The sequence below is a fragment of the Macrosteles quadrilineatus genome, unplaced genomic scaffold (genome assembly GCF_028750875.1).
Source record: "Macrosteles quadrilineatus isolate MER2022 unplaced genomic scaffold, UCM_ALF_1.0 Scaffold_2__2_contigs__length_208266976, whole genome shotgun sequence".
NCBI classification, from domain to species: Eukaryota; Metazoa; Arthropoda; class Insecta; order Hemiptera; family Cicadellidae; genus Macrosteles; species Macrosteles quadrilineatus.
Window position 1 is genome coordinate 144,443,203 of NW_026542595.1, and position 27,266 is coordinate 144,470,468.

Below are 27,266 nucleotides of genomic sequence, written 5' to 3' on the forward strand. Positions count from 1 at the left end.
CCATACTATTCACGTATGGTCAAAAAACACTTTTTACCTTCCCCGTAGCAGCAAACCTAAGCACTTGTTAAACCTAATGTTATTTAAATAGGGAATAAATATGTCTTATTTATGGAAATATTTGAGTAAAAATGTAATCAGACAAGTTGAAATTCGCCTAGTCTGCAGGTTTGCTGCGGCGGGGGTATGTTTTTTTATTACATTGATCGCATTCTAATATAATACATATATAAATGCGGTTGAGAAATTGAAAGACAAAAAAAGAAAGAATAACCAATAACATATGACAAACGTCTGATTTGTGATCCCAACAAATCCTACGATACAAAACGAATTCTCCGTGGGTTTCGGTTGGGTATTCCTTCTAACATTAAAGCTGCACTGATTAAACTGTTTTATACATAAACAAAGTAAGCATGACCTTAATTGCTTTTGGTATCATCGATGAATTCATAATAAAATTAAAAAAAATCAAGACGAATTAGAAACTGTTCTATGTTACTGCTTCATTCTTGACTATAAAATAACCTCTGCAACGTTAACTTTTACAATGATCAATTATGAAGAGTTTAATTTTAGCCGAAATGATTGCTTTTTTATTTATTTGGTTTCCGTAATGCGAATAGTTTTTAAGATATCAAAATTGTTCGCACCTTTCAATAATATATTTACTAAATCGTTTGCACCTTTCAAAAATATATTTACTAAATGCTTAACAACTATTGTTGTAAATAGAAATTTTAAACGGCTTATTCCTTTTAATCGTTTTTGTTGTTGCTAAATAGTTGGATAATATTTTTGTGAATTTTGTACCTTATTTTATTATTATTGAAAAGAGAATTAAACTATATGGGTACAACAACTTAAACTCATGGAGTAGAAGAAATAAATGAGACGCTCAAGAGTATGGAATCACAATTAACGTAATTGTATATTATCTTAAATAATAACATTCACAATAGTCATTTGTTTTTAATATTGCTATGTGTTTCGAAAACAAATCCCTGCTATTGGCTATTGATTTTACTCCGTTATAAAAATTATCAAAAATATCATCGAATTTGGGACACAGTTATTGAAAGAAATGAAATCGTAGTTTATCAAGATAACACACAACATATGAATATAATACTAAAATATTACCGGATGAATCTCTTTGATGGTGGAATATAATACTGCTCTTTGTCACTCACTGCGTCTTTTATACCTTTCAGAGTATTAATTTTTTTTTTATTCATGCAGTTTTATTAATCCTGGCTTATTGTTGTTTGATATACATTATTGAGACTTCATACGTATGATATTTCTGATATCTTGGAAATTTTTCAATGAATACGAAGATATAAACGCATTTGGGTAGGTTTTATTGTATGCCAAACAATATGTATACTGTAAATATATTAGATAAAAAATATTTTTTTCTTACAAGTGTAGATAAGTAAAGTACGTATTTTTCTTTTAGCTAATATTGTACAGTAATTCATATTAGTCTAGCTATTTATTACTACAACTTCATTCTTAAAATATTTAGTAAAATACTTTGGTTAATTTCATTTTACAAAAGTCCCTAAGGCACCAAGTGGTTTAAACTTATAAGATGCAGCTAAGCGTGCAAACAAAATTAATTTAAACAAATAAATCAAAAGACAGATTACTCTCTGTCCTTCTGAGCCACAAGTAACCATTTAGGTTTTCAAAAATGCATTTAAATATAACTTTAGTTAAAAAATTAAACATGTCCTTGTAATGCCATAAAAAACACGACCGCACCAATATGACTTGTATTGTTAGGTCTGTCAGTTGTCAAATTGCAGCTTGACACAATGAGGATGTCAGAGTACAATAGACCACAAATGTTAATGATGTAGATGTCTATCAACGGATTGTTTTAGGAAGCAATGAGGCATCAGCGATCCTGTCAAGTAGCGGAGACTCCAGTAATTTGCTGTTTTTTACCTTCAAAAACAAAAAAGTAATAGCATCACAAAAAATATTGCTTCAAAAATTAATTAATTATTTTTCAATTGCTCAAATCCTCATGGTATGCGTGTGACTAGTGAAATATGAACGATTTTTTGAAATATTACTATTTTTTTGAACTCCTATTTCCTATTTATTTGATACTATTTTTGGTCGGTTTTATGGGAAATGCAAGTCAAATCATATAAAAAAAAAACACTGTAAATTTATATACGATTGGGTACTAATCTAATCACCTTATCATCACCTCAAATACTTTTTCTAGTTGGGAATAATTTAAATATATAAAATAATTATGCAACTATTAACTTACTAAATTAAATCAGTTAGGCATGTGTATATTTTAAAATATTTGTAAACATGTTATATGTAAAAAAAACAATCATCTTACAAAAAACTACAAATTTAATGTCTTTCAAAAAAAAAATTAATTGTTAATATTTAAAGGTGAAAATCACACTTTAAACCTACAATATTATAATGTTTAAAATATGTTATTGTGCTTTTTGTAAGTCTAGTTATCTGCTATCATCATTTCTTTAAATTCTTAATCAAATAAATAAAATTTAATAAAATAAGATGAAAGTGAGGTCTTATGCGCAGTTAGGTTATTTTATTGGTCTTATGATCCCCGATCATAAAGATCTGCGAATGATCATTGAAGCCATCAGGACAGATCTGCCGCCAAATTGCTCCCTTTCTTTCATTACCACCAATCAGAAATTTCCCGAGGTTTTGTTCCAAGATATTGCTTGGTAAGCTCTCTAGGTTGAAAACTAAAATAAACAGAAAATCAAGGTCATAGCTAGGATAGCTAAAGATCTCTTGTAGCGTATCATTAAAAAGACGGAAAAATATGTAAGTTATATGTATTGTGTTGTACTAACTTAACACAAAGTCCGTTTCCTTCTACGTTTTCGGGTTGAACTGAATTGTTTAGCTACTTGAATTGCTTAGCTAAAAAGTAGCAGCTCACATTATTACTTATAAAATTTAATTTGCTTGGGTAAGAAATTATAATCTTCTGGGAAACGTAGCATAAACACTGCATCGGATCAGAATCACACTGTCAAGTGCTTTATTGATATTTTTCATGATTGATCAAGCTTTATGACAGTTTTTCTTTTTCTTATCGTCTTTTAAAGTGGACAAAGCATACTCTAGTGCTAAGTGAAAGTATTAAAAGAATATGAGTGAATTTACTACTAGATTTTATTTATTAAGTTGGAGCCTTTAGCAAATATTTTTTTTTTTCAATTTTGGCATAGAACAAAATGTTACAGTTAAAAGGATAAAAGCTTTTTACTGAAAAAAGTAATGGTTCGGTAAATTGCTTATAAAGACTCATTGGATAGATTCGTCAAAAAAGTTGAAAAAAGTAATTTTTCTAATTCTGTTCCTGGTAGTAAAAGAAGTTTGGTGTTAATTCTTAGAGCCCAAGTTCAATCAATCCCCACAAGCCCTACATGCTAGATTGCTCTATATGCTTAAAACCAGTTTTAATTCATGCTGTTTAACAAAGACAGATAATAAAAAGGTGGGGCCTGGCAAAACCTGTTTTGAAACTATCCTACATTTAAGATAAAATGGACTTTTTCGCTTTAAACAATGGAAGTAGCTTATACAAATAATTAAACAAGGCAAGCCACTTAAAACCTTTTAAACACATATAGTATCCTTAGTACAATAAACCACAGTACAATAAAGGAAAATAAACCAAAATAAAACTATAAGTTGGGTGTTTGATTGATAAAGATAAGCCCTTCCGAAGGCCTCACAATATTACTATGCAACTGTAGAATCGAGGGCAATATATTCAAGCAAACACTGAATAGGCGGTTTTATCTTTCATTCATGTATTTGGTTGGTTCATTAATCTTTCATTGTTTGTGGCTACTTCCAAACGTTGCATCGGAATATTGAATTTTTTAAACTAATTTTGGAATATCGCTTTTCAGAATAGTGGGTGGAGATAATCAATACTATGCACGTATTTTGTATACTTTACCATGATTTATCTTGTATATATGTCAACTTTTGTATCGTGAAAAACCACAGCAAACTACATGATGTGATCTCAACCACAAAATTCTAGTAAACATTATTGTATAATAGCACAACAACCCTATAGAACCCATGGTTATTCTACATTTATTGCGCATTTGCGTATTTATTATTAATCGTATTTAAATGTTATCGGTTTGTCGACTAGTGCATGGTTATAAGGAGGTATATAGGTTTATGAAGTTGAATTACATTTTAAGCTTACCTTAAAGACCTCACATGTTTATTTAACCAATAAATAATACAAATAAGTTTTCATAATGATTAATAAGACTGTCATAGTTGAATTGTATTCAAAAGAACACTCTTGAGACTATCACTATAAACGGAAGAAAAGGAGTGTTTATTTACCTTACACCAAACAATAACTTTTGAATTAAATTCTACAATTGTTATAGTCAGTCAAATTACTTCTTAATAAGGATACAATTCAAGTACAAAATAAACAAGACATAAATCCATTTTGTATTTAGTAACACTTGACCATTATTGTACAATTTGTTCTGTTGTACTGTTTATTACTTTCCTGATTGCATTAGTATTTTATGGTGTTTATACAGATAAACGCCATGGAGAAAATTAAAAGATATAAAGTAACAACATGATGTTGAAGCTGACCTACATTGCTGAGAGGCTGACGGTCCAATATCTTTGGAGACAAACAATATCATGTAAACAGTTTGCTTAAAAACACATTCTGCGATACAAATAGTTCATCAAAGACAACACCCAAGCCGCTCTATGAAAAATAAAATCTTAGGAAAATTTGTAGAAATGGTGGCTGTAAAAGTAAAGGGAAGCTGCATATTCGATGATAAAAAACATTAAACGTAGTCCAACATATTTAGTTTAATATTTAGGACATCGAGTCCTAAACATTATTCGGATAAGGAACTATACAACACCTTTCAGAGTAAAAGTACTAACACAAATTTAATAAATACGTTATAATTTATAGGAGTTAGAGCTAAATGAAATATTAGATTGAATTAGATTCGGGCAACGACATCCCTATCTCACAATATAAATTGGTATGCATTATAAAATACGAAATAAGGAGAAACTTTAGAGTTTCTACTAAAATAACTTTTAAATCACCTCAAAGCATTTTGCAGTATTGAAAGATTTTGACATGATCATTTAATTTTCAACCTAAAAATTAATGTACGTACAACTCAACAGTCATGTGAGAATAATCGTTCTGAGCCAAATTTAGAGAACAAATTGTAATGTGACGTATGTAGTAGGACCATTCGATGAATTTAGCTAGTAAAAAATCAAGTCAGTATAAATGAAGTGTTTTAACAGAGGACCGTCTAGACTAATTAAGTCTATTCCTGCAGTACAGTATGTGGTGTACAGCCTAATGTTACAACACCTATAATGATGCGTTTCATGAGAAACATGAAATTGTGCTGAGTAATACGAAGGTAATACCACAAAAACGTGTTTAATGTAGAATACTTAAAAACATTGATAATACAATCAATGGTAAGGCTAGTTTTAACATTCCTTCTACAATAGTTGTTAAAGTAATGTTATCGAACAATATTACAAAATGCATTTTAATTTAGCTAGTCATTTTTGTAATGATACAAATCCAAATTTTCCAAACCACATGAAATAAATTAAAGTAATGAAAGTAAATATATATTTTACTTATTAGTTTTTAATTACTTTATGTTTCTTCCTCTCCTTACTATAAATCTATATAACTATAGCTTAGGGTCTTAAACATTTAATTGGTTTGGTATCACTATATTACGAATTTAATTTACACTAATTATGACTACTAGAATAATTGTTGGTAGTTTAATGACCACCCATTTTTCTTCACTATGGAATCTGTTCTATGGAACTCCTCTTCCGAAAATATAAATTATGACTAATGAGAGACATAAACTGCACAATTAGGTCTAACCCTCTCCTTACCTACTTAATTATTAAACCTTCTTTCAAAAGGAAGTCCCATAAAATCAGGTAAATCACCATTTGTGTTCTGTTGTTAGAAACTTTGATTTTGTGGAAGTTGAACTATCCTCCAGAAGGTAGACCCTCCTGATAGATGACCTTGCATCAGGCTTTATATGAAATAAACCGTAAAAAACAACACTCAGAAATTTAAAGAAATAGGTTTTAATTATGCTACATCAGATATAAGATGTATATAGTTTTATATACTGTTTTTAACATACAAATTTAAATTAAATATTGATTTGTATTGTAATTCATATTACGGTTTCTGTATCTCAGAGTAACCCTCAATGAACAACAGGTTGATCTGATGTTCGCATGTTGCATTGCATGTAACGGGAATGATGCCAAGTTCTTTAGTAACCTACAATGGTGACTTGCTTCTGTTTGTCTTTGCATACTTACCATATTTAAATTATTGTAATTTTACGCATATTTATACGGAGTACCTCAAATCATAATTCGAATATAAGTTCATAAACATGGTTCAGCAACTAATATATGCATCTGTCTAGTTGTATATAATTGATCCTATATGTTAATTTACTAAATTAACATTTAATGTTAGAGAATAAACTGTTTAGTGGTTTCTTTTGTTTTAGCTAAATAACAAAGAACGATTGCGTTAACCCTATTTCCGCGAGTTGCGTACACTAGTTTACCTACGACAGTGTTTTAATTACTAAAAATCACTACTCATAACTTCTAGAGAGGTTATGTTTTCGTTTATAACCTCTCACTGCCAATGACAGTGATGCAACGAAACATTCACTAATTGCACCACTCAACAATTCAATCGGCCTAAACAGCTCATTAGTTGAAGTTCGATTCATTACAAATTTACTTCTTCTCTCTCAATCCTTGGACCTCATTGGTACATTACCCGTGCTTTATGAGTAAAACTATGCTGTTATGAGAGTAAATGATGATGTTATGTGAAACCTTTCAATTCTAAGAACAGAACTGAAACGGCTACTTAAAAAATGCCGTAGGTAAAATTATTTAAACTACGAAAAAGTTTTGGAAAGTTGCAAGACGTTAATACCAATAACTCTAACACTGCTTATCGAGCAGGAATACAAGTCGTAACAATCAAGTAAACGGTGCCCTGGAGTCCTTCCATTCTGAGCTGTTCCTTGCTTCCTTAGCACAGAATATCAGTGAGTAATGGTATATTATCAAGAGAAAAGCTATAACGATTTTCACTGACAAATATATAACTTTGTACTAATAATATTTTATTATTAAAAGTCACGAGTTCAAAAAGAAAATGAGTAGTCTATTAATGATCATTAAAATATAACTTTTGTTATAATACCAGAATAATTATACTGTAACACTTTCTTCGTGGTGAATTCTAAGCCTTTGGTAAATGGGACATTGTTTCCCATTATCTCGTTGCTCTCCCACTGACCTATTCAAAAGGTCTTTATGAGTTAAAACTCATACGTTGGTCCGCTTGTTTCTCTTATAAAAGTATACAATTGAATTACTGGTACATTAGCGTGTAAGGTAAGGAATTAATTTTGAATTCAATGACAACAGAGCAATTGAACTATGTTATTTGTCTCTAATAGCACCAATGATGTATGGTTGCACCCAATGTCTACGGCAGATATCAGTATGGTTACTAACCATATAATACTCGCCTGCGGCTAGTGCGTAAACATTGCTCTCGTGTGCAGCAAAGTGCCACTTTGCTCACTAGTTACACAAATAACTATTTATTTTAATATATTTTATTGAACTGCATTTTTTTGTGGAATTAAATATTTTATAACCGATAGTTTTTATAATACAGCTCACTTTATGGGAACACTTTATTTTTAAACACAACATTATTCTAAACCTGAATGTATTGTGCCCCATTGGAAGCAATTCGTGAATATGATAAACATGTAGTGCCAATTAATATAACCATTAACAACTCTTTAGTATTTTTATTATTTTTATTTACGCTAAAGTTAAATGAGATATTCGTAGTACTTATAACACTAAGAAGGAAATTGTAATTTATGATATAAGTTCATGATACATGATGAAACAGGGACAAAACCCTTCTTATGAAAATATGATGAAACAAAACATCTAAGCCCATCTTAGTGGTCTTCAGCCAGGTAAAGAGAGAACGCAAGTTGTGAGCTTCTCTGAGATTGCACCTGAGACTTAAGCCTTATCTACCTGCTTGGAAAAGTTTGTTAACGTTTGGAAGCAAAACTTCAGAAAAAGTCTTTTTCAGATTTTATGAGTATTTAATATAAATATATTATATATATTTTCATTTCGAGATGCCCTATACACTTTTCAAGAATATAGACCCTAACTTTACATACCTTGTTATGTTAAGTGGTATATTTTTTTATACACTATTTTAATATCAATTAATCCAATTATCCCTGGTGAATTTCATGTATTCTAAAGAGGAAGGAATGTTTTTATAGTTATAATATCATTTAGTTATAAAAACAACAAAAAATGGGTTTTCGTTTCCCGCCAATCAATTTGTAAATATTATGTTAAGCCCAAATTAAGATTGAAATACATTTTTTTAATTAAGTGCAATGACGTATCGATATAACCATGACATAAGTCTAATCCTGCCTTTATGTTACTCATAATATCTAGAAATTCGGTTTCTCTTTCCATTTTAAATAAATTACTATACAAATATACAAATTACAGATCAAACAATAAATATCAACATTAAAGTGAAATAAACTCTTCTGATTACAAGAAACTCAGTAATCACACACCTATTACACAATATCTACAGCTTCGCGCGCAAGTTCTCAGTAAGTTTGGTAGTTAAACTTGTCAACCTAAATCTGATTTATGTTATCAAATTGTTCGCCGCTAATTCAACTCGGATGGATTTAATTGGAGTTTCTTGCTCATATGGTTGAACAAAGGACATATTTCAGCAAATAAAAAAAAAAAAACTCATGCAGTTTAATATTACTTTTCTCAAACCGATATACTATTTTGAATATCTATGTGTATACATATATGTTATGTATTGATGTTTAGATGTAATGTGTTGTGTATGTAATTGCATCCTCTTGAGAAGGGCTCTTTTGAAATGCAGTGTAGTTATGCAATTCAGTATACAATAGACCTAATAGCAAAGAATAATTCAAACATAAAAAAACACAAACATGAAAATATAAATGATCTGTAAATATATGGCTATTCCCCTTAAGATTAATAGTTCGATTATTTAACTTTTAACTATGTACTTTGAATGACGTTTTTATGTTTTTAGGGTTTTTTCAGATAACATTACTCTTACCTTATCCTTTCTTCTTATCTTTCTATCAAAATAACATTATGAGCATTTGAACTAAGTTTGTTTATCTTATACTGAAAATCGCTTACACATTTGAAAAACTACTGTAGTAAATATATTGCATATTTTTTTCGAAATTTGTCTCATTACAAACGTATAATATTAAATTTAACTTAAAATAACTCATACTAATGAAAAAAGTAGCCTTTTAACTGAATAACATTTACACATTTATTGGGGTAGAGAACAATTTTGAAAAACTATTTTACCTTACATTTGATATTTTATTGCATTATAAGAAGTAATACAAATCAAGCTTTTAATATAAAATAATCAATGATATCAATATTTTTGGAATACTTTTACAATGGTAACAGATTAATATTTTGAATAAGTTGATATTCAGCATATAAATGTGCATTTATATGCTATAAATACACATATAGCATATATATAGTTATATAGCACATATAGCATATAGTTATATGCATTTGTATGTCTTACATTTTCAACAGGTAAAATTTATTGTTTTTCAGTGTAACAGTGTAAGTTTTTTGTCACATTTGTGTATAAAAGAAAACAATACAGAGGAAACATCTAAAAACTTTTAACTGAAAGCACTAAAAATTGCGTTATCTATTACATGAAAATCATAGACAAAAAATACAACTCTTGACAATTCTATTACTAGAAGTGCTGAAACACATTTTAACGAATGCACTACTACAAATAAACAGCCAACTTCCTCTCGAGCACTCACATACAAAGTCAAAGGTTCTCAGAATCTATAATCTCTTAAGCTCTACTCTAAATCCGTTTTGATCGTGTTTCCGATTTATTCGCAGTGGGATTTCACAAAGGAAACTTAAACGACTAATTATTATTTTAACTACTTTTTTAGAAGCCATGCCAGCTTTTGTACAGCAAAATACAGGGTGGCTAACAAGTAGCAAGCAACCCGCCCTCCTTAACGTTTCAACTAAATACTTAATTGAATACCTCTAATAACATAATCGCAGGTGAAAATTACTTTTAATAGCCAACGCCTTGAACATTATTAGCTGCCTTTTTGTTAAAAGTGGTCCGATTTTTATTTTCTGTATGTAAATTGTTTAGTTTCGTCAATACCTATTAAATTATGTCAAAGTCGACTATACTTCCCATTTGAAAATTTTGAGCTACCCCCACCTACCTTTAAGTCGAAAATTTTCAAAATTAACCATCATTATTGTAGCTCCTTATATCTAGAAAGGTTGCCACAAACCAATTTCAAATATCTCAAATGGTTGAATAGGTGAGGGGGGGGGGGTGCAAGTTATCTTTCCGCCATCCTGTATATTTTGTCAATGCATAAAAGGTTAAATATTTTATTAGTTATCCAATTGTCGTTTTGTTTTCTTATCACAGCACACATATTTTGCTATGTCGTTTTTACTGATACTATGCAATATAACCGTTATAAAATAGCGTTGTGACTTGTAAATTATTTAAATTACAGATAAACACAACCTTTTGTGCACATTGGTATGCAAAGTAAAAATTGTGCAGGATTACCCAAATATAACCCTTACTTTTTTGTTAATACTCGTATAAATAATTTAATAATATTTTAAATATACCATGATTTTTTCTTTATAATTTAACAATAATAATAATAATAATAATAAATATAAATGTAGGTCATTTTACATATAGTTGTTCTTTATTAGCACAACTAATTTCTACTGAACATAGCTTAGATTCACGGCAAGTTACTAATATAATAAAACTTATATGATGTTTTTAAAGTGAATTATCATTTCTATTATAGTTGCATGTTTTTAAAGTTTTATGAAAATAATTTTCTTTTTTACAATTTCTTGTATCGTCACCTTTAATTTCATATTTTAGAAAATACACCATAGTCGTATTTGAAGTAAACCTCTTAAATAGTTTAGAAGAGAGGGACGAGCAAGGGAAAACAATATCTCATTTACTAAAACGCTTTTATTATTCATGAGGGAAGTCTTACAGTAAATCTAGTTTTGTATCATCTTATAAATTATTATTAAACTTTCATATACCAAGGACAAATTTCAATCCATTAGTATGGCAGTTACCTGTCAATTATTTACACCACACATGTTATTCATATGCTGTTTGCATGTATTTTATAAACATAATACATTCTTATTTTCTCCAAATTGTATTTTGTTAAATAAAGAACGCGCCAATACTTACTTGCTTTATACTAAAGAAAAAAGAAAGGATTCTGATTGGAATGACTCTAGGGTACACTGTTTAGTTGATTGTTATAAGTTGTTTTCTGCAAAAAAGTGTAAAGTTCTTGGCACTTAAATCTTGCAATATTTCAAAACTACTTCGTAGTCGAACTCATTTTAACATGAAAAGATTCAGAACTAGAATAGTACATTTAAGCTTGATTTAGTTATAGATTTAACCTCTATAAAAAAAGAAAATTTAAAGTTTTACACTTTTAATATTAATATATGTTGTAAGTAAAATTTTAAATGTCTGTTTAATTGTTGTTTAATTTAACTTATAAGCTAAAAATACAACTCACAATACAAATAAAAAAATCTTTGTTATGTTTTTTTTTAATTTAATTTTAAACATAATATAAAAATGTAGAGAAGAATTAAAATAGATGGATAAATCAAAGTTGTTTGTGTATTAGTTAATAAAGTTAAAATAAATATCAATATAAATTGCACAAAATTCAATGATGTCAAACTGTTAAATGCCGAACTAAGGCACATCACCCTTGTTCTAAAAACCTTGGCATAATTTCCGTTACATGCAACATGCGAGCATCAGATCAACCTGTTGTTCACTCTAAGTGTGTCTGTGACCTAAAATTAATAATTATTATTTTAAAAACTATTATTGTAATTGTAAAGTGATTTCCTCTATGGTAGTTTAAAGACCACCTATTGATGCTTGAATTGAAAAGAGAACAACTTAAAAAATATCCGAACCAAATTCTTTGTTTACTAACTGGGAATTAAGAAGATAACCAGTATTTGAGATACAGATGCAAATTATTTTAAATATTTCTTTCTAATCTTTTGCTATGTTTCAAAAGACAAAATTTCCAAAAAAATACTTGTTTATAAATAAAATTATAATTTAGTGAAAGACCTCGTTAGTCTACATTAAAAGAACTAAGCCAAATTCTATAAATTATTTTTGTCGAGTCACATCTTCCAGGAAAGTCTATGGCCAAGGAAAGATTCCCTGAATACATTCCCAATGAAAAGCAAGTTTATATGAGTAGTTCCATAATGGCAAATGCCAGACTTTAAGGACTATCTTCAATAAGGATTGTTATAATTCAGTAGCTGAGGTTATAGGAAATTACCGCAATATTTCATCGTCTTATTATACATTGTGTAGGTCTTTAAGTAGGAGCTATAGGTTTAGCACAGATATGGTTATTAATAACATTTGTGACCCTATTTGGTGTAGTTAAAATTTGTGAAATCGCTGTAGCAACTAACATTAAATTTACGAGTATGTAATAATGACAAATGTAAACTCAAATTAATAAAAATAAAACTTAGTTTAACTTGATATAATTTCGTTTGTAGATGTTTGAAAACTCTCTAGTTGATCACCTACAATTGTTCAGAAAAACGAGGTCATACTTAGATAATAAAATAAATTGCATTATATTTATCCTAATTTTGTCTAAATCTTTGAAGAAACACTAGACAACAAATGCTAAAACTAGATCGAACATGAATTGTCATTAGTCTACAAAAGTTCCCAAATGTTCTACGTTAAACTTTGTAGTGGAATTAAAGGGAAATATTTAAACTCAATTTCATGTTTCTTGTATAACGCATCATTGTAGGCCTTGTGACATGCCATAGGAGCTGTACACCACATATTTTACTTCAAGGGCCATACAAATTGGTGTCTAGACTGTCCTTTGTTACAAATCTTAATTTATAATGACCAAAAACTTCAAAGCAAAACATGAGTATACTTTACACAAAGATTACACCCTACGAATCACATAGGACAATTATTTTCAAAATTCTTACGTTTGTAATTATTTTCAGTTTTGGTAGATAATTTATTAGACGATATTAGGATTTTAAAAAGCATACCGATGTTTTATTGAATATTAGAAAAATATTTGAATTTCAAAAGTTCTCTAAATTTAATCAATTGGCTCTTTCTTAGAAAGGTTTTATGAAACCTTTAGTATAGAATAAATTGGGTCAATCATGAACAAGTTATTTCATTTGGAATAAATTTCTTTTGTGCATGATTTAGTGAATAAAGCTTTGAAATATTTTGATTATAATGAAACATCTTACGTATTTATTACTATATTGACTATAATAATGTTTAACCAAGCAGTTAAAAAAACTATCTCAATATGTCAATGCTCATAGAACTGTTTTTTTTAATTTATTCAGCATTGCCTCCAGGATTGATTTAAGACAATATAAAATAGGTTACGTACCTTTACGTCGTCAATCCTAGGTTAGTCTTTTTAGCAGCGACTAGTTTCGAAACTGACGTTTCATTTTCAAGCCTTGTCAAACATAAAATTACTTGAACATAATGTCGTCGTCAAAGTACACAAATATAACATTTAACACGCACAAATACATTAAGATACAGAAAGACGCGCGGCCGGCCATTAACTTCAAAACTTCAAAAACTTCAAATCTTCAGCCTGCAAAACTTCAAATAAACTAGAAAGCCGCCTAAATCCACGTACTTCGAAATCTACAGTTTCCAATAGCCTAGAGGACACTGGAGTGTACAAATTAACCTGCAGCGACTGTCCAAAAATGTATATCGGACAAACAGGTCGTTCTTTCAAAAAAAGGTTTAATGAACATCTACCCAAGCCTAAACTGCGAACACAACATTCTAAGTTCGCTGAACACCTGATGAATGACAACCACAACGTAAGCAGCTGTAGTGATAACCTGGGTATTTTACATGAATGCACCAAAGGCTCCTTAATGAATGTCCTTGAAAGCTATGAAATCTACAAAGCAACAAAAAGGTTTCCCCACGACATCCTGAATGAAAAGCTAAATTTTGGTCGTAACACAATATTTGATAGGATCGAGGACATTGACAACAAAGGCGCTCATAATCAGCTGTTTCACCCCCTCCAAGGTCAATGTCACCAGACCAATGGCAGTCGGTAGTTGAGTCGCGTCCGTCATGCGTGTAATGGCCGGCCGCGCGTCTTTCTGTATCTTATTGTATTTGTGCGTGTTAAATGTTATATTTGTGTACTTTGACGACGACATTATGTTCAAGTAATTTTATGTTTGACAAGGCTTGAAAATGAAACGTCAGTTTCGAAACTAGTCGCTGCTAAAAAGACTAACCTAGGATTGACGACGTAAAGGTACGTAACTTATTTTATATTGTTTTTTTAATTTAAAAATGTTTACATAATGTTGCTTTTCTCTGAGCATATTGGAACGTCAGCCTCCCCAACAATGTAGGTCAGTTTCAACATCATGTTGTTACTTTATATCTTTTAATTTTCTCCCAGTTTTTATTTGTATGAATACCATAAACTACTAACAGTAACAGTAGCTTGGTAAATTCATAAATATATATCTTATTTGGCTTTTAAACCATTTCCTTACTAAACTGCAAATTTCTTACCACAACTAGATAGGCTCTTTAACTTTAAGTTGATTGTTTAATTTTACAGAGTACATTTAGTGGATTTGATTTTTCTTCTAACCCCTCTGTGATCTTCAAGAAGTGTTTGGAAACATAATTTAACAATTTAACTATGCTAGTCTTAATACATATTGCACAATGTGACATGAAACGACTCGTATTTAATCCAATTTATTTATATTTTTTATTGAAACTATTTAGGTCCGGTACAAAAATATTAAAACTCTGTATTATCTTGTGAATTTCGTTTGGATGTAGATTAATACGTGTTTGCAAATCTACTCAACAATGCATTTCAAGTGATGAACATGCAACACACGTAGCATCACCTGGTCTCTAACTGAATTATTTTAAATAATTAAATAATAAAACTATACTTATATAGCTACCATTTTGGGTCACGGAAAATCGCTATCTTTACATGAAAGGCTTAATCATAGTTAAAAGATATTCAAAATTCGTTTGTATATTTTTTCTTTACAATATGACTGAATGTTGTAATAAATTCACAATCCTGACCCAACGTTTGGAGGTAGCCACAAACAATGAAAGATTAATGAACCGACCAAACACATGAATGAAAGATAAAACCGCCTATTCAGTGTTTGCTTGAATATATTGCCCTCGATTCTGCAGTTCCAATATACAGTGGCATCCAATGGTCTTTGAGAGGCTTCTTGGTTTGATAAAAGATATCCTAAGATAGTAAATATAGATTTTTTTCTTTTATATTAAATCCATGTAATATGCATTTCCAGTTTGCCGATTCCTTGTTCAATTTCAAAAACTTAAGCTTGTGTTAAAATGAGTCGTTTTAGGTTCTAGTGGTGATTTGTACTATTTCATACCAATGTTTAAACATGTTTTTTATTGAAATATTCTAGGCTAAACTGTTTTATAAAACAATTAATTTCTAGAGACTTGTGTGCTTGGATTTTATTTATTTATTAGAAATCAAAAATATGCCACGGATAAATCTACAAGATGCGTCTTGTAAATATAAAGTAATAAAAACTTGAAGAATCTGAGCTGTTGTTAAATACAGACTCAACCACCCTATTGGTATTGTCAAATATAGACTCTACATGTAAAAAAAAACTGTTGTTAAAAAAATATTCATACTATTAAACTTGTAGTTTAGTTCTGTCATCCGAAAATGAACCACGATTTACAAAGCTTTACTCAATAGGTACACATTTATTTCACCGTTGAAAAGTTTACAAAGGACAAGGGTGGGGAAACAGCTACTAAATTTATAAAAACCAGAGTGAGGACGATAATATTTTAACCGAATATCCAAATAAAACCAACATTCACACATGTGGTGCTGTTTCAGTATTGTGTTTATGTTATTTCCGTTTTATCCGTAAAGAAAACCAACATCGAATACAGAATAATAAACCATCCAATGTGATAAACCAGTAAAGTTGATATTTACTAGCCGTGTTGTTTTCCGTTGTTTGAAATAGAGCTACATTGCACGTCTAAGTAAAATCCTGCCAATGTTTTATCAATGTGAGCTGTTATTTTATTTTTAGCTATTTAAACTATACAAAACTTAATCCTGACTATGAGAAAATGTATTAAGTATTTGTCAAGAGAAATATGTAGCACACAAACATTTAAGTCATTCTGAGTATGAAATCTTGTTAAATGCTACCTTAGTAATGCTTTTTAGCAATTACAGTATAATTCTTAATTTTGTATTTTTTAAACTGTGAAACTGAAGATATCCGAGAAATAGACCCTCACAAAACCTCGGAAATCAATTATTGGTGGTGATGAAAGCGAGGGAGCAATTTGGCGGCGTTTCTGCCCTAATGACTTCAATGATCATTCGCAGATCTTCATGATCATTGATCAGGTGGCAAATATGTTTACAAAATTAACTTTTTTAACATATTTGTTTTTGCTTCACAACTAATCAATTGTTCATTTAAGATTTTTATAAAAAAGCTAACTACTAAACATATAACTGACTGAATTTTACAGGATTAATGATGACCGACGTAATGATTATGTAAATTTGGTTTGTTTTAGCATAGAACTAGAATAATAAGATGTAAAAAGAAGATTGAAAAAAGCTCTTACATTTTTTGACTAAATTCCTAAGGCTCTTTTATCTCATTTTATTCTTTTTTTTTACCAATAAACGTATTTTAGTAAAATTATGTGATAGGGTAATTGTTTTGACTAATGGTTTAACTATTTTTACAGTGTTGATTGGCATTTATTTTTCCCATTCTGTAAAGTGAGTTTGTAGTAGTTCAAGATTTAACATAATAATTAATTGTTTTAATACAGAAGGCAACAGGTGCCAACTGGGCGAGGCACGCACAGGTACACAACACTAAAGCCGCATTCCCACTACAGTATGCCGAATGGAACAGATTGGCAATGCCATGCGGCAAGTAAGTAGCCTACACGTGCCGTTTGGCAATGCCGTTTGCCGATTCCGAATCGACTGGTTTTCGGTACGGATGTAATATGTCCAATCAGCAAAATAACTTTTTAATAGTTTTTTTTTTTTTGGAGTTGTGGCTTGGATGTCACCCGTCGCGGCCGGTGAACCTACAATAATGTCGTCCTTCTGTAAATACCGGTATTATTCGTTATATGTGTTCGTGTGCGTGTTTGTGCTGTATGTTGTAAACTGTTATTTGTTTTAACCCAACGACGTCCATTGGACTGAAGACTCAAAACTGGCCCGCCTGATGATGGTACAACTTCGTGCCGAAACCTAGGTCGCAATAGCCGACTAATTTGAACTGGTGACTGAAGGTATTTAAAACCATTATATTAGTTACTATAACCAGTTCAGGGGCAATCCCACATCTTATGATGTCGAAATTATACAATTTATTTTGTTTTTTTGAGGAAAAAAACGAATTTATATCAAACTAATTCGAGATATCTGTATATATTGTACACTTAATGTTAAAGATATAATTTATTCATACTATAATGTCCATAATAGTTATGTTAGAAAAGAACATATGATGTTTCCTTGGCAACAGAGTTTAGTTGTTTGTTATATTTTGATGAAGTAAGATGTATACAGAAATCTATTTTTTCATTCTATTTGTTTTACAATTAAATTAACTTAATTTTTGATCAGAAGACGAGTCGTTATTTCAGACTATATTTCCAACACTTAATAACATATTTATTTTAAAACGCATCCAAACATAATAGGACAAATTTATTGAAAGGAATGATTTTTCAATGTGGAATATTTTAGTTTTTGAACTTTTTACTTGATTACAGAGATAAACAATTAAGAGTATATTTTTGACATTTTAATTGAATATCGCTAAATTATAAACTAGCCTCGTATATTTCAAAGCATTTTTAAAGCAATTCCATATAGTATGCTCATAAAAAAAGAATAAATAAGTAGTTTTTGCACACAACAAATAGCGTTTGTACAGAAGTCAACAAATGACTGTAGTTGACTAATGGAGGGTGATGTGTCTTTTCTAACATACTGTATGTTTAACAAAATACCATATGTTATATTTAATAAGTTAACTTTGTTTTTGTTTACAATCATTGTTATTTAGGATTCAATTCAGAATACACCTATTTTATTTTACACATCTTTTATTTAATATGTAACAGTTTGGCGACGAGGAAAACCAGTTTTTAATTTTTTTTACATTCTATTTATTACAATTTATTTTTTAATATGAGTGACCTAAGTTACACTGAAAGTTTGACTGATTTAAAGAAGATTAGAGTAGTAGTGAAGGGTCAGTTGTCTAAGGCTGAAAGATGGCTAGCAAACCTACAAAACATGTCAAAAGAAGTAATCAAAACCAGGATAACAACAATTGAAGATTATTGGGAAAGATTTAATTCTGTACAACAATTAATAGAAGAGAAAACTGAAGAAGCTGAAATTGAGAAAGAAATAGATTACAGAGTAGAAATGGAGGACAAATATTACAAGGTAATGGATGAGTTACAAAAACGTATGGGACAGCTTGCAGAACTACAAGTGAACACTCAAAATATTGTGCCTAGTACATCAAATTTGTCTACTCCACAACGTCGATCCACTACTTCCTCAATGATTTTCACACCATATCAGGAAAATGAATCATTCAAGAACTTCATTCGTCGATTTGAGATATTTCTATATCTACATAGCCAAGAATTGGAACCAAAGGATCAAGTGTACACAATGCTACATGCCTTAACGCCACATTTACATCAGAAACTGTATGATTTGTGCGCTCCTGAAAGTCCTTTGGATAAAACATATGCTGAATTAGTAAGTCTTTTGGCTGATTATGTTGACCCTAAACCTAGTACTTGGGCCTTACAACACAAATTTATGACAAGAACACAAGAATCTGAAGAAACCGTAAAAATATATTCCGTTGAGCTTCAAAAGTTATCTTCAGACTGTGACTTCAACTGTAATAATTGTGGGAAATCAATTGCAAACACATTACTACGCATGCAGTTTATAAGAGGTATTAGCAATTCAGACATAAGAACAAAATTATTACAAGAAAGATCTGCTTCATCGTTTCAAGATGTAGTGAAACTTGCCTCCATTATGGAATTGGCAAAGAACGAAAGCTATATAGTAGAAGAAAACATTCATTCAAATGAGAAAATCAACAAGATAGCAGGTACAGGAACAAAACCACCCCATTTTTCTCCTACTTGGAACAAAAAGTTAAAGTCTCCATTTGAACGCCTCAAAGGTAAATGCTATCGTTGTGGATCACCTAGACACAGGGCACATCAGTGTAAATTTAGTGAGAAATATGTAAGAAATGCAACAAACAAGGGCATATTGCTAGCGTATGTTTAGGCACAAAACAAACAGAAATTCATTGTACCGAAACTGACAATACTATAGACTATTATAAGGAAGAGAAACAAGAGGTTTTTAAGATACACAACCAGAGTGCCGGTAATGACAAGTTTATGGTCGAGATACTTATTGAAGGTAAACCTGTGCGGATGGAGTTAGATACTGGAGCAGCAATAAGTATTCTACCATACTCTACCTTCAAAAGTCTCAACATAAATAAAAAGATTTTCCACACAAACATAGAACTAAGGACATACTCAAGCGAGATAATCAAACCCCGGGGTGTCGTCTTTGTAGAATGCACTTACAATGATCAGGTGTTTGTTGGGAAACTACATAGTGAACCAAAATTTCGATGCCATTTTCGGAAGAGAATGGATTAGAGAGGTCAAACTGGATTGGGCAGAACTTAAAACAGTTAGTAACAACACTACATCTACTGCACTCGAAGATCTTTTGGATGAATTCAAGGAATTATTTGAACCAGGAGTAGGACTCATACCTCACAAAAAAGCACACTTACAGCTTGTTGAAGGGGCAAGACCTATTTTTGTGAAGGCTCGTCCAGTCCCATATGCACTAACTGAAAAAGTAGAACTCGAGTTGAATCGTCTGGAAGAAGCTGGAATCATTTCCAAAACAGACAAGTCCGATTGGGGTACTCCAATTGTACCTGTAGTAAAGCCTAATGGTAACATACGAATATGCGCTGATTACAAGGTTACAGTAAATAAACAAATCAAAGAAGAACATCATCCAATACCTCGGATCGAAGACATTTTTGCTCAAATGAATGGAGGACAGTTGTTCTGTACTTTGGATTTAAGTAACGCTTATCTCCACTTGGAAATGGATGCTGAGAGTGCAGAAATTCAAACTTTGAGCACTCATAAAGGACAATACATAGTTAACAGACTGATGTTTGGTGTAAAAGTTGCTCCAGGAGTTTGGCAAAAGGTGATGGACGGAATCCTTCAAGACCTTCAAGGTGTTCAGTGCTTCTTCGACGATATAATAATTCAAGGAACGTCATCAAAAGAACTACTAGAAAGACTAAAGCAAGTGTTTGAGCGTTTAAGGAGTCAAAATTTGAAGTTGAACCGTGACAAGTGCAAATTTTTTCAAAAGAAAATTGAATACTTAGGACATGTTATTGACGCCACTGGAATCCACAAAAGTAAGGATAAAATCACAGCAATTACAAATGCACGAAGGCCTCAAAACATACAGGAACTCCGATCTTTCCTAGGGCTTGTTAATTACTACAACCGGTTTGTAAAGAATTTGTCCACTGTTTTAAATCCTTTACATAGACTTCTAAAAAAGGGCAGTCATTCATATGGGACAGTAAGTGTGAAGAAAGTTTCCAAAACATCAAGAAAAGAATAACAAGTGACACAGTTCTTTGTCACTTTAACCCAGACCTGCCATTGATCCTTGCAACTGACGCTTCACCAGTGGGACTTGGAGCAGTGATATCACATCGTTTCCCAGATGGAAGTGAAAAGCCTATAGCTTTTGCTTCAAGATCATTGACCAATGCTGAAAAACATTACAGCCAAATCGATAAAGAAGCCACAGGTATATACTGGGGGTTGAAGAAATTTTTTTCTTATTGCTACGGACGTCATTTCACACTCATCACGGACCATAAACCATTAGTGTCAATCTTCAATCCCAACAAGAGCCTACCGTCAATGTCAGCTACGCGACTATTCAACTACTCCCATTTTTTATCAGGATTTAACTACACAATTGAATTCAAGAGAACTGGTGACCATGGGAATGCAGATTTCCTCTCAAGATTTCCTGTGGAAGATTCAAAATTTACAAGTATTGACCAGTTTGGACATTTTCAAACAAACCAATTGAACACCATAACTATCAATCCCAAAGAACTAGCCGAAGAAACTAAGAAGGACGCATATCTAAAACAAATTCTTGAGGCTCTTGAGGAGGGTCAATCATTAGAGCCATTGGGATTTCACGATAATGAAGTTACATTACATGAAGGATGCCTCTTCAAAGGGTGGAAGGTAATCATCCCAAATTCCCTCAAGAAAAGAATTCTCAATGAACTACACTACGGGCACATTGGTATAGTAAAAACCAAAGCTTTGGCAAGAAGTTACTGCTTTTGGAGAGGAATGGATAAAGACATTGAAAACATGATTGCTGTTTGCAAGCCTTGTCGTGAGAAACAAAATTCTCCAACGAAAGAGATCAACCATCCTTGGGAACCAGCAACTCAGCCATGGGAGAGAATACATATAGATTTCATGGGCCCAACAAATGGACAACAATTTTTCATTGTTGTTGATGCCTTCTCCAAATGGGTAGAGGTAATACCCACAAAAACAGCAACTACCGATTGGACTATTAAGGAGTTGAAGAAACTTTTTAGTACTTTTGGTCTTCCAAGCCTCCTAATTTCAGACAATGGACGAAGTTTCACTTCTCTTACTTTTCAAGAGTTTCTTAAGTCATGTGGAACTCAACACAAAACTACTGCTCCGTTCCACCCATCATCTAATGGACAAGCTGAACGCTTTGTACAAACAGTGAAGAAGATGTTGAAGTCGATATTAGATGAACCAGGAACACTTGACAGTAAAATTCACAAGGCGTTAATTCAACTCCGTCAAGTACCAAACTCAACATGAAACTCGGCATACTATCTCATGTTCAACAGACAAGTAAGAACATACCTCAGTGTTATGATACCTTCTAGAATCGAGGACTCAAAAGACAAACCTAAAGGTATAACACGCATATTTAAGGTGGGAGACCGTGTTCAAGTGAGAAACTACTACAAGGGTCACACAAAATGGAGTTTCGGAAAAGTTACATCAAGAGATGGAAATCTACATTACAACGTTGAACTGGAGAACGGAGTAACATGCAGACGACATGTAGATCAAATGCTGCGATCAAGACTTTAAAGGGGGAAAATTGATGTGTCTTTTCTAACATACTGTATGTTTAATAAAATACCATATGTTATATTTAATAAGTTAACTTTGTTTTTGTTTACAATCATTGTTATTTAGGATTCAATTCAGAATACACCTATTTTATTTTACACATCTTTTATTTAATATGTAACAGAGGGTTAAGCTGCAACTGACAAGTTGACAATATTGTTACGTTAAACTGAGTAATTGCCCACCGAGAACAGATATTATGTGGGAAAGTAAATTCTTTGAATGCTTCTGTTGAATATAAATCTTTGTTTTTCGTTCATAGTTACAACTTGACCAAGTAATAAAAAAAATACAAAAGTTTGTTCGATTTATACCGTGTGAAATAGTCGTGCAAGTAAATAAAACACTTAGTTTGTTGAATGATTTCTACTTATATAGCTCACTACATTAATAGGGCCTAAAACGTCAGTTGATCAATTAAAACTTTTGTTCGCTGTAGCCTAAACTCTATCTTCTCTTTTATGATTTATTTTTGTGGTTTTGGCTGGATAAATATTAAATAAATATGCCTGTATGGATGTCAAGGTCCACTCTAGAAAAGATTTAGAATATTCTAACAATGATGCCTCAATAGGAAAATAATGTCGAATAGTAATATCTGTAACCTCGATTAATTAATTGATATTGTCTATCACAACTCTGACGTTACAAGATAGAAAACAGATTTTAACTTGGACAGTCATCCAACAAAAATTAAAAATACCACAAACACAAACAAACAAATAATATTCCGCACATTTAATCAGTGTCTAAAGTCAGTGGTGTTTGAAGCTTCACAACGAACATTCAATAAAGCAGATTTTGTAGTAATATAATTAATAAATATTAGTTATTGAAAATCGAGGAAAGTATTTAAAGTAATTAATCGGAAAAGGTACAAATTTGATATTTTATTTAGCCTGGTACGTAACGATTCCAATAATTTCATAGTTTAATTAGATTTGTGGAAACAACGTTTTAAAAACGATTGATAAATTGATCAAACAAACGGATATGTCAATTGCATGGATTAAACATTTTATAAAATCATCACTTTCCTTCAAGGACATCCAACGCAACGCGTTAAGTATATAATTAACGAGAGTTCAAGTGAAATACTAGATAAAACGTGGTAGGTTAATTTTATGTGTATGTCGTGCGTGTGTTCATGCAGATATGAATAAATTACCAAAATTCATACACCGAAAGACGTATAATTTATCTATTTGTAAAAGGTTTTTATGTGAGAAAATGTTTCATTATCATGCGTTCACGGTGTCAACCCGCTATTCAACTCATCATATTACATGGTGGATGTTGGCCATCTTGGATTAATTTCAAACAGCTGCTGAAGAGTAATTTACCAAAATACTTTTTCAAATACCAAAGTGATTGTAATGTTTAGGGCGCTATGAGATTTTCTTTGTGGTTTGAAATTGTTTTCCAACTGAGTCCTTGGAAGCTGACGGCCATTTTAGATTTGCTCGCCATAAGAGCAGTGTTAATTTCAAACAGTCACTAAGGGTTATTTACCTTCTCAAAATATTTGTTCGGATACCAAAAGGGATTAAAATTGAAATATCTAGGGCACTATGAGATCAAAAATTTGTTATGTAGTTTAGTAATTGTTTTATAAGTTGGCATGGCTAGGCTCCAAGGACTTTTAATGGTAGGTCTTCATAATTTTTATCATTGTTGCCAGGTAAAAACTACACTAAGGTAAGGTTTAGTGAATTAATCCCATGAAAAAGACTAACACATAAAACTGTTGACATTAAAGCCTTTTGTTACATTTTAGTTTATCAGACGCTAAAAGGCATATTTTTATAAATCATAAATTATTAGTTTAACATTTTCATTTATATTGACTTTAAATAACTGACAGTTCAATTATCGTCAGATTTGAAGAGTCGATTTTGTTATCTTAGGAGATTCAGGAATCCCCTTTCTCCAGGTGACAGGTGTTAAAATGGTTCTATGTTAAGAAATGTCTTTCTGACGTCAGCGAAGCCCTAAAAAATGACTTAGTTAATTTTTTTTCTTTGCTTCGTTTCCTATGTAGCTTGGGCAATGGTATAAGTTAAATATCCTTGGAAATCTAAAACGCCTATGGCAAACAGATATACGTAAAACTAGATACAATTATTATCTAAAAAAAAAATATTATTTAAATTATTTTAAATGTAAAATATATTGAATATATTGAAATGTATATATTAGAATGAATCGTTTACCTTTGTTATCATAAAGCTATGTTTTTAAAACTATTGTAGCCTACTATAAAATATGGTGAAACATGCAAGGTAAACGTGAGCTACACTAACCTTAGATGATTACTTGTTAGAAGTTGGTTAGATTTTACTCATAGATTAGCAACCATTACCATGTTACAGCCTTGCCTTCGATATGCGCCGTTAATCGAAAGCCGATAATCCAAAACAGCAGTAGTAATAAACAGCCTGACTAACAACATGGGGAATGTTGTATTTATATATTAATGGTAGGCTAGTAACAGGTTTGATTGAATCTCTTCTGTATAATATTGTTTTATACATGTATATTCAGCCTTTTTGCTATACTATTTTTTCTTACTTTTGTATATCTATTGTTTTAAGACCATATCTTAGCCGTCCTTAGTATAGGTAAGTTTTAATAATTCGCCAATCTTGAATTTGCTAGGGTACAGTGTTTAGATGACGAAATCATTTAGTAAATTGTTTTGAAAGGATTGTTGTAAAAATTATAAAATTAATTAATAGCTATGGGGTATCAGTATCCATATCAGTCATATGTATTAAGTAAAAATTGTACTATAGTTCGGCCGCTTAGGCCAGGCGCACACAGGCGATTTTGAGTCGCGCAACAGTTGCCCGACTAAAATGTTCAACATTGTTTTAAATTGGAGTGCGCACACGAAGGAAACAGTCTGGGGACAGTCGCGCAACTGTTGCAACCGATGTTCCCGGACCCTAAGGCCAGGCGCACACAGGCGATTTTGAGACAGGCGATTTTGAGTCGCGCAACAGTTGCCCGACTAAAATGTTCAACATTGTTTTAAATTGGAGCGCGCACACGAAGGAAACAGTCTGGGGACAGTCGCGCAACTGTTGCAACCGATGTTCCCGGACCCAATTTGCCAGCGACTGCTCTGCGACTGAATTGTTGCGGGACTGTCGCTCCAGGTTTGGTATCCATTGAAACAAGTGTAGATGCGCACACATGCAACTAAATAGTTGCTGTGTCGCTCAGTCTCACCCCAGGAATTCAACTACTCGTGGCCAGAACTGTCACTAGTGTTTGCTCTCTTGTTGTGTGAAGATTTTAGAAAATTGCAAGTATGAGTGTGCGTGGTGAGGATGTCGAACAATTAATTGATGAAGTTGAGAAGAGGCCGACTATATTTAAAGTCATTGACTCTGTCCTTTCACAAGTCGCTCACTATATATATGGGATGAACCCAGTATCTTCTCTTTTTCTTTCGCGCGCGAAACTTCAGCAACAAAGCACATACTACGGCTGTATCATTGAAATCCATTCGGAACGCTGTAACGAATGTATTTCCAACACGTCTCAAGACTAGATCCGCGACTAAAAAGTTGCCTGTGTGCGCACTCCAGCTCAACTGTCGCTAGACTTCAGAGTCTCCGAGAGAGTTGCGCAACAGTCCCCCGATTAGTCGGGCAACTGTTGCGCAACTCAAAATCGCCTGTGTGCGCCTGTTGATTGTTGATTGATGATTGTTAGAAAACGACCTGCGCGCTAATGCTAAACCAATGCTGGAGGAGGTCGCTTTCTACGCGGCCGAACTATATTGGTAGTAAGGAAATCACAATTGTGTTTTGGAAAGTGGAAAGAGTATTAAGTATTATGTTTACTGTGGAAAATAATTGTTACTGTGAACATCTTTTCTACACCCAACACACATCAGATATTTCTTAACAAGACATGATATTTATTCGTTTGCAAGTTTGTAGATTTTAATATCTTCTCCTTAAAAACATCAACAATCCATTTCTAGCTTATATGAATAGAATTGAAATTGGTGTCATTTAATACAGGATTCTTAGTATTGCAATGATGGATGGAAGATTACTTTACACGCCATTCAACGTTTTCCAAGAATATATACTTCTAACAATAATTAAAAAAACATAAATGTTCACACTTATTGGAAAGTCTTTTGCGTAACTATAGTTGGTAATAATAAAGTCCCTCGAACCTTATATTAATTTGAAACTAGATGACGTTTTAACTTCAATACAAGTTTAATTATGGGGAAAAATCTACTCTTAAATAAAACAGAACTCTTAAGGTAACGCCAAGGCTCTTAATTGTTACCGGCTATGAAAGACAAGATGATGTGCAAATTTTACCCCAGAATGAAAAGTCTAATTGTCGTATCTAAACCTAAAGATTAAAATGACTTGAGTTAAATTCATACATACATAAATGATAGCAAAAAGGACTTGTTTGGATTCCAATGGAGTAGTGCAAA

General features: G+C 31.7%; 1 protein-coding gene across 1 annotated transcript; it reads left to right on the forward strand.

Annotated features, from left to right (window-relative positions):
* Nucleotides 1–20,117: 20,117 nt before the first annotated feature.
* Nucleotides 20,118–22,750, forward strand: LOC128984993 (uncharacterized protein K02A2.6-like). The gene is made up of 2 exons (XM_054404368.1): nucleotides 20,118–20,866; nucleotides 22,501–22,750. The coding sequence occupies exons 1-2, from the start codon at nucleotides 20,118–20,120 to the stop codon at nucleotides 22,748–22,750; spliced, it is 999 nt and encodes a 332-aa protein (XP_054260343.1).
* The last annotated feature ends 4,516 nt before the right edge of the window (nucleotides 22,751–27,266 follow it).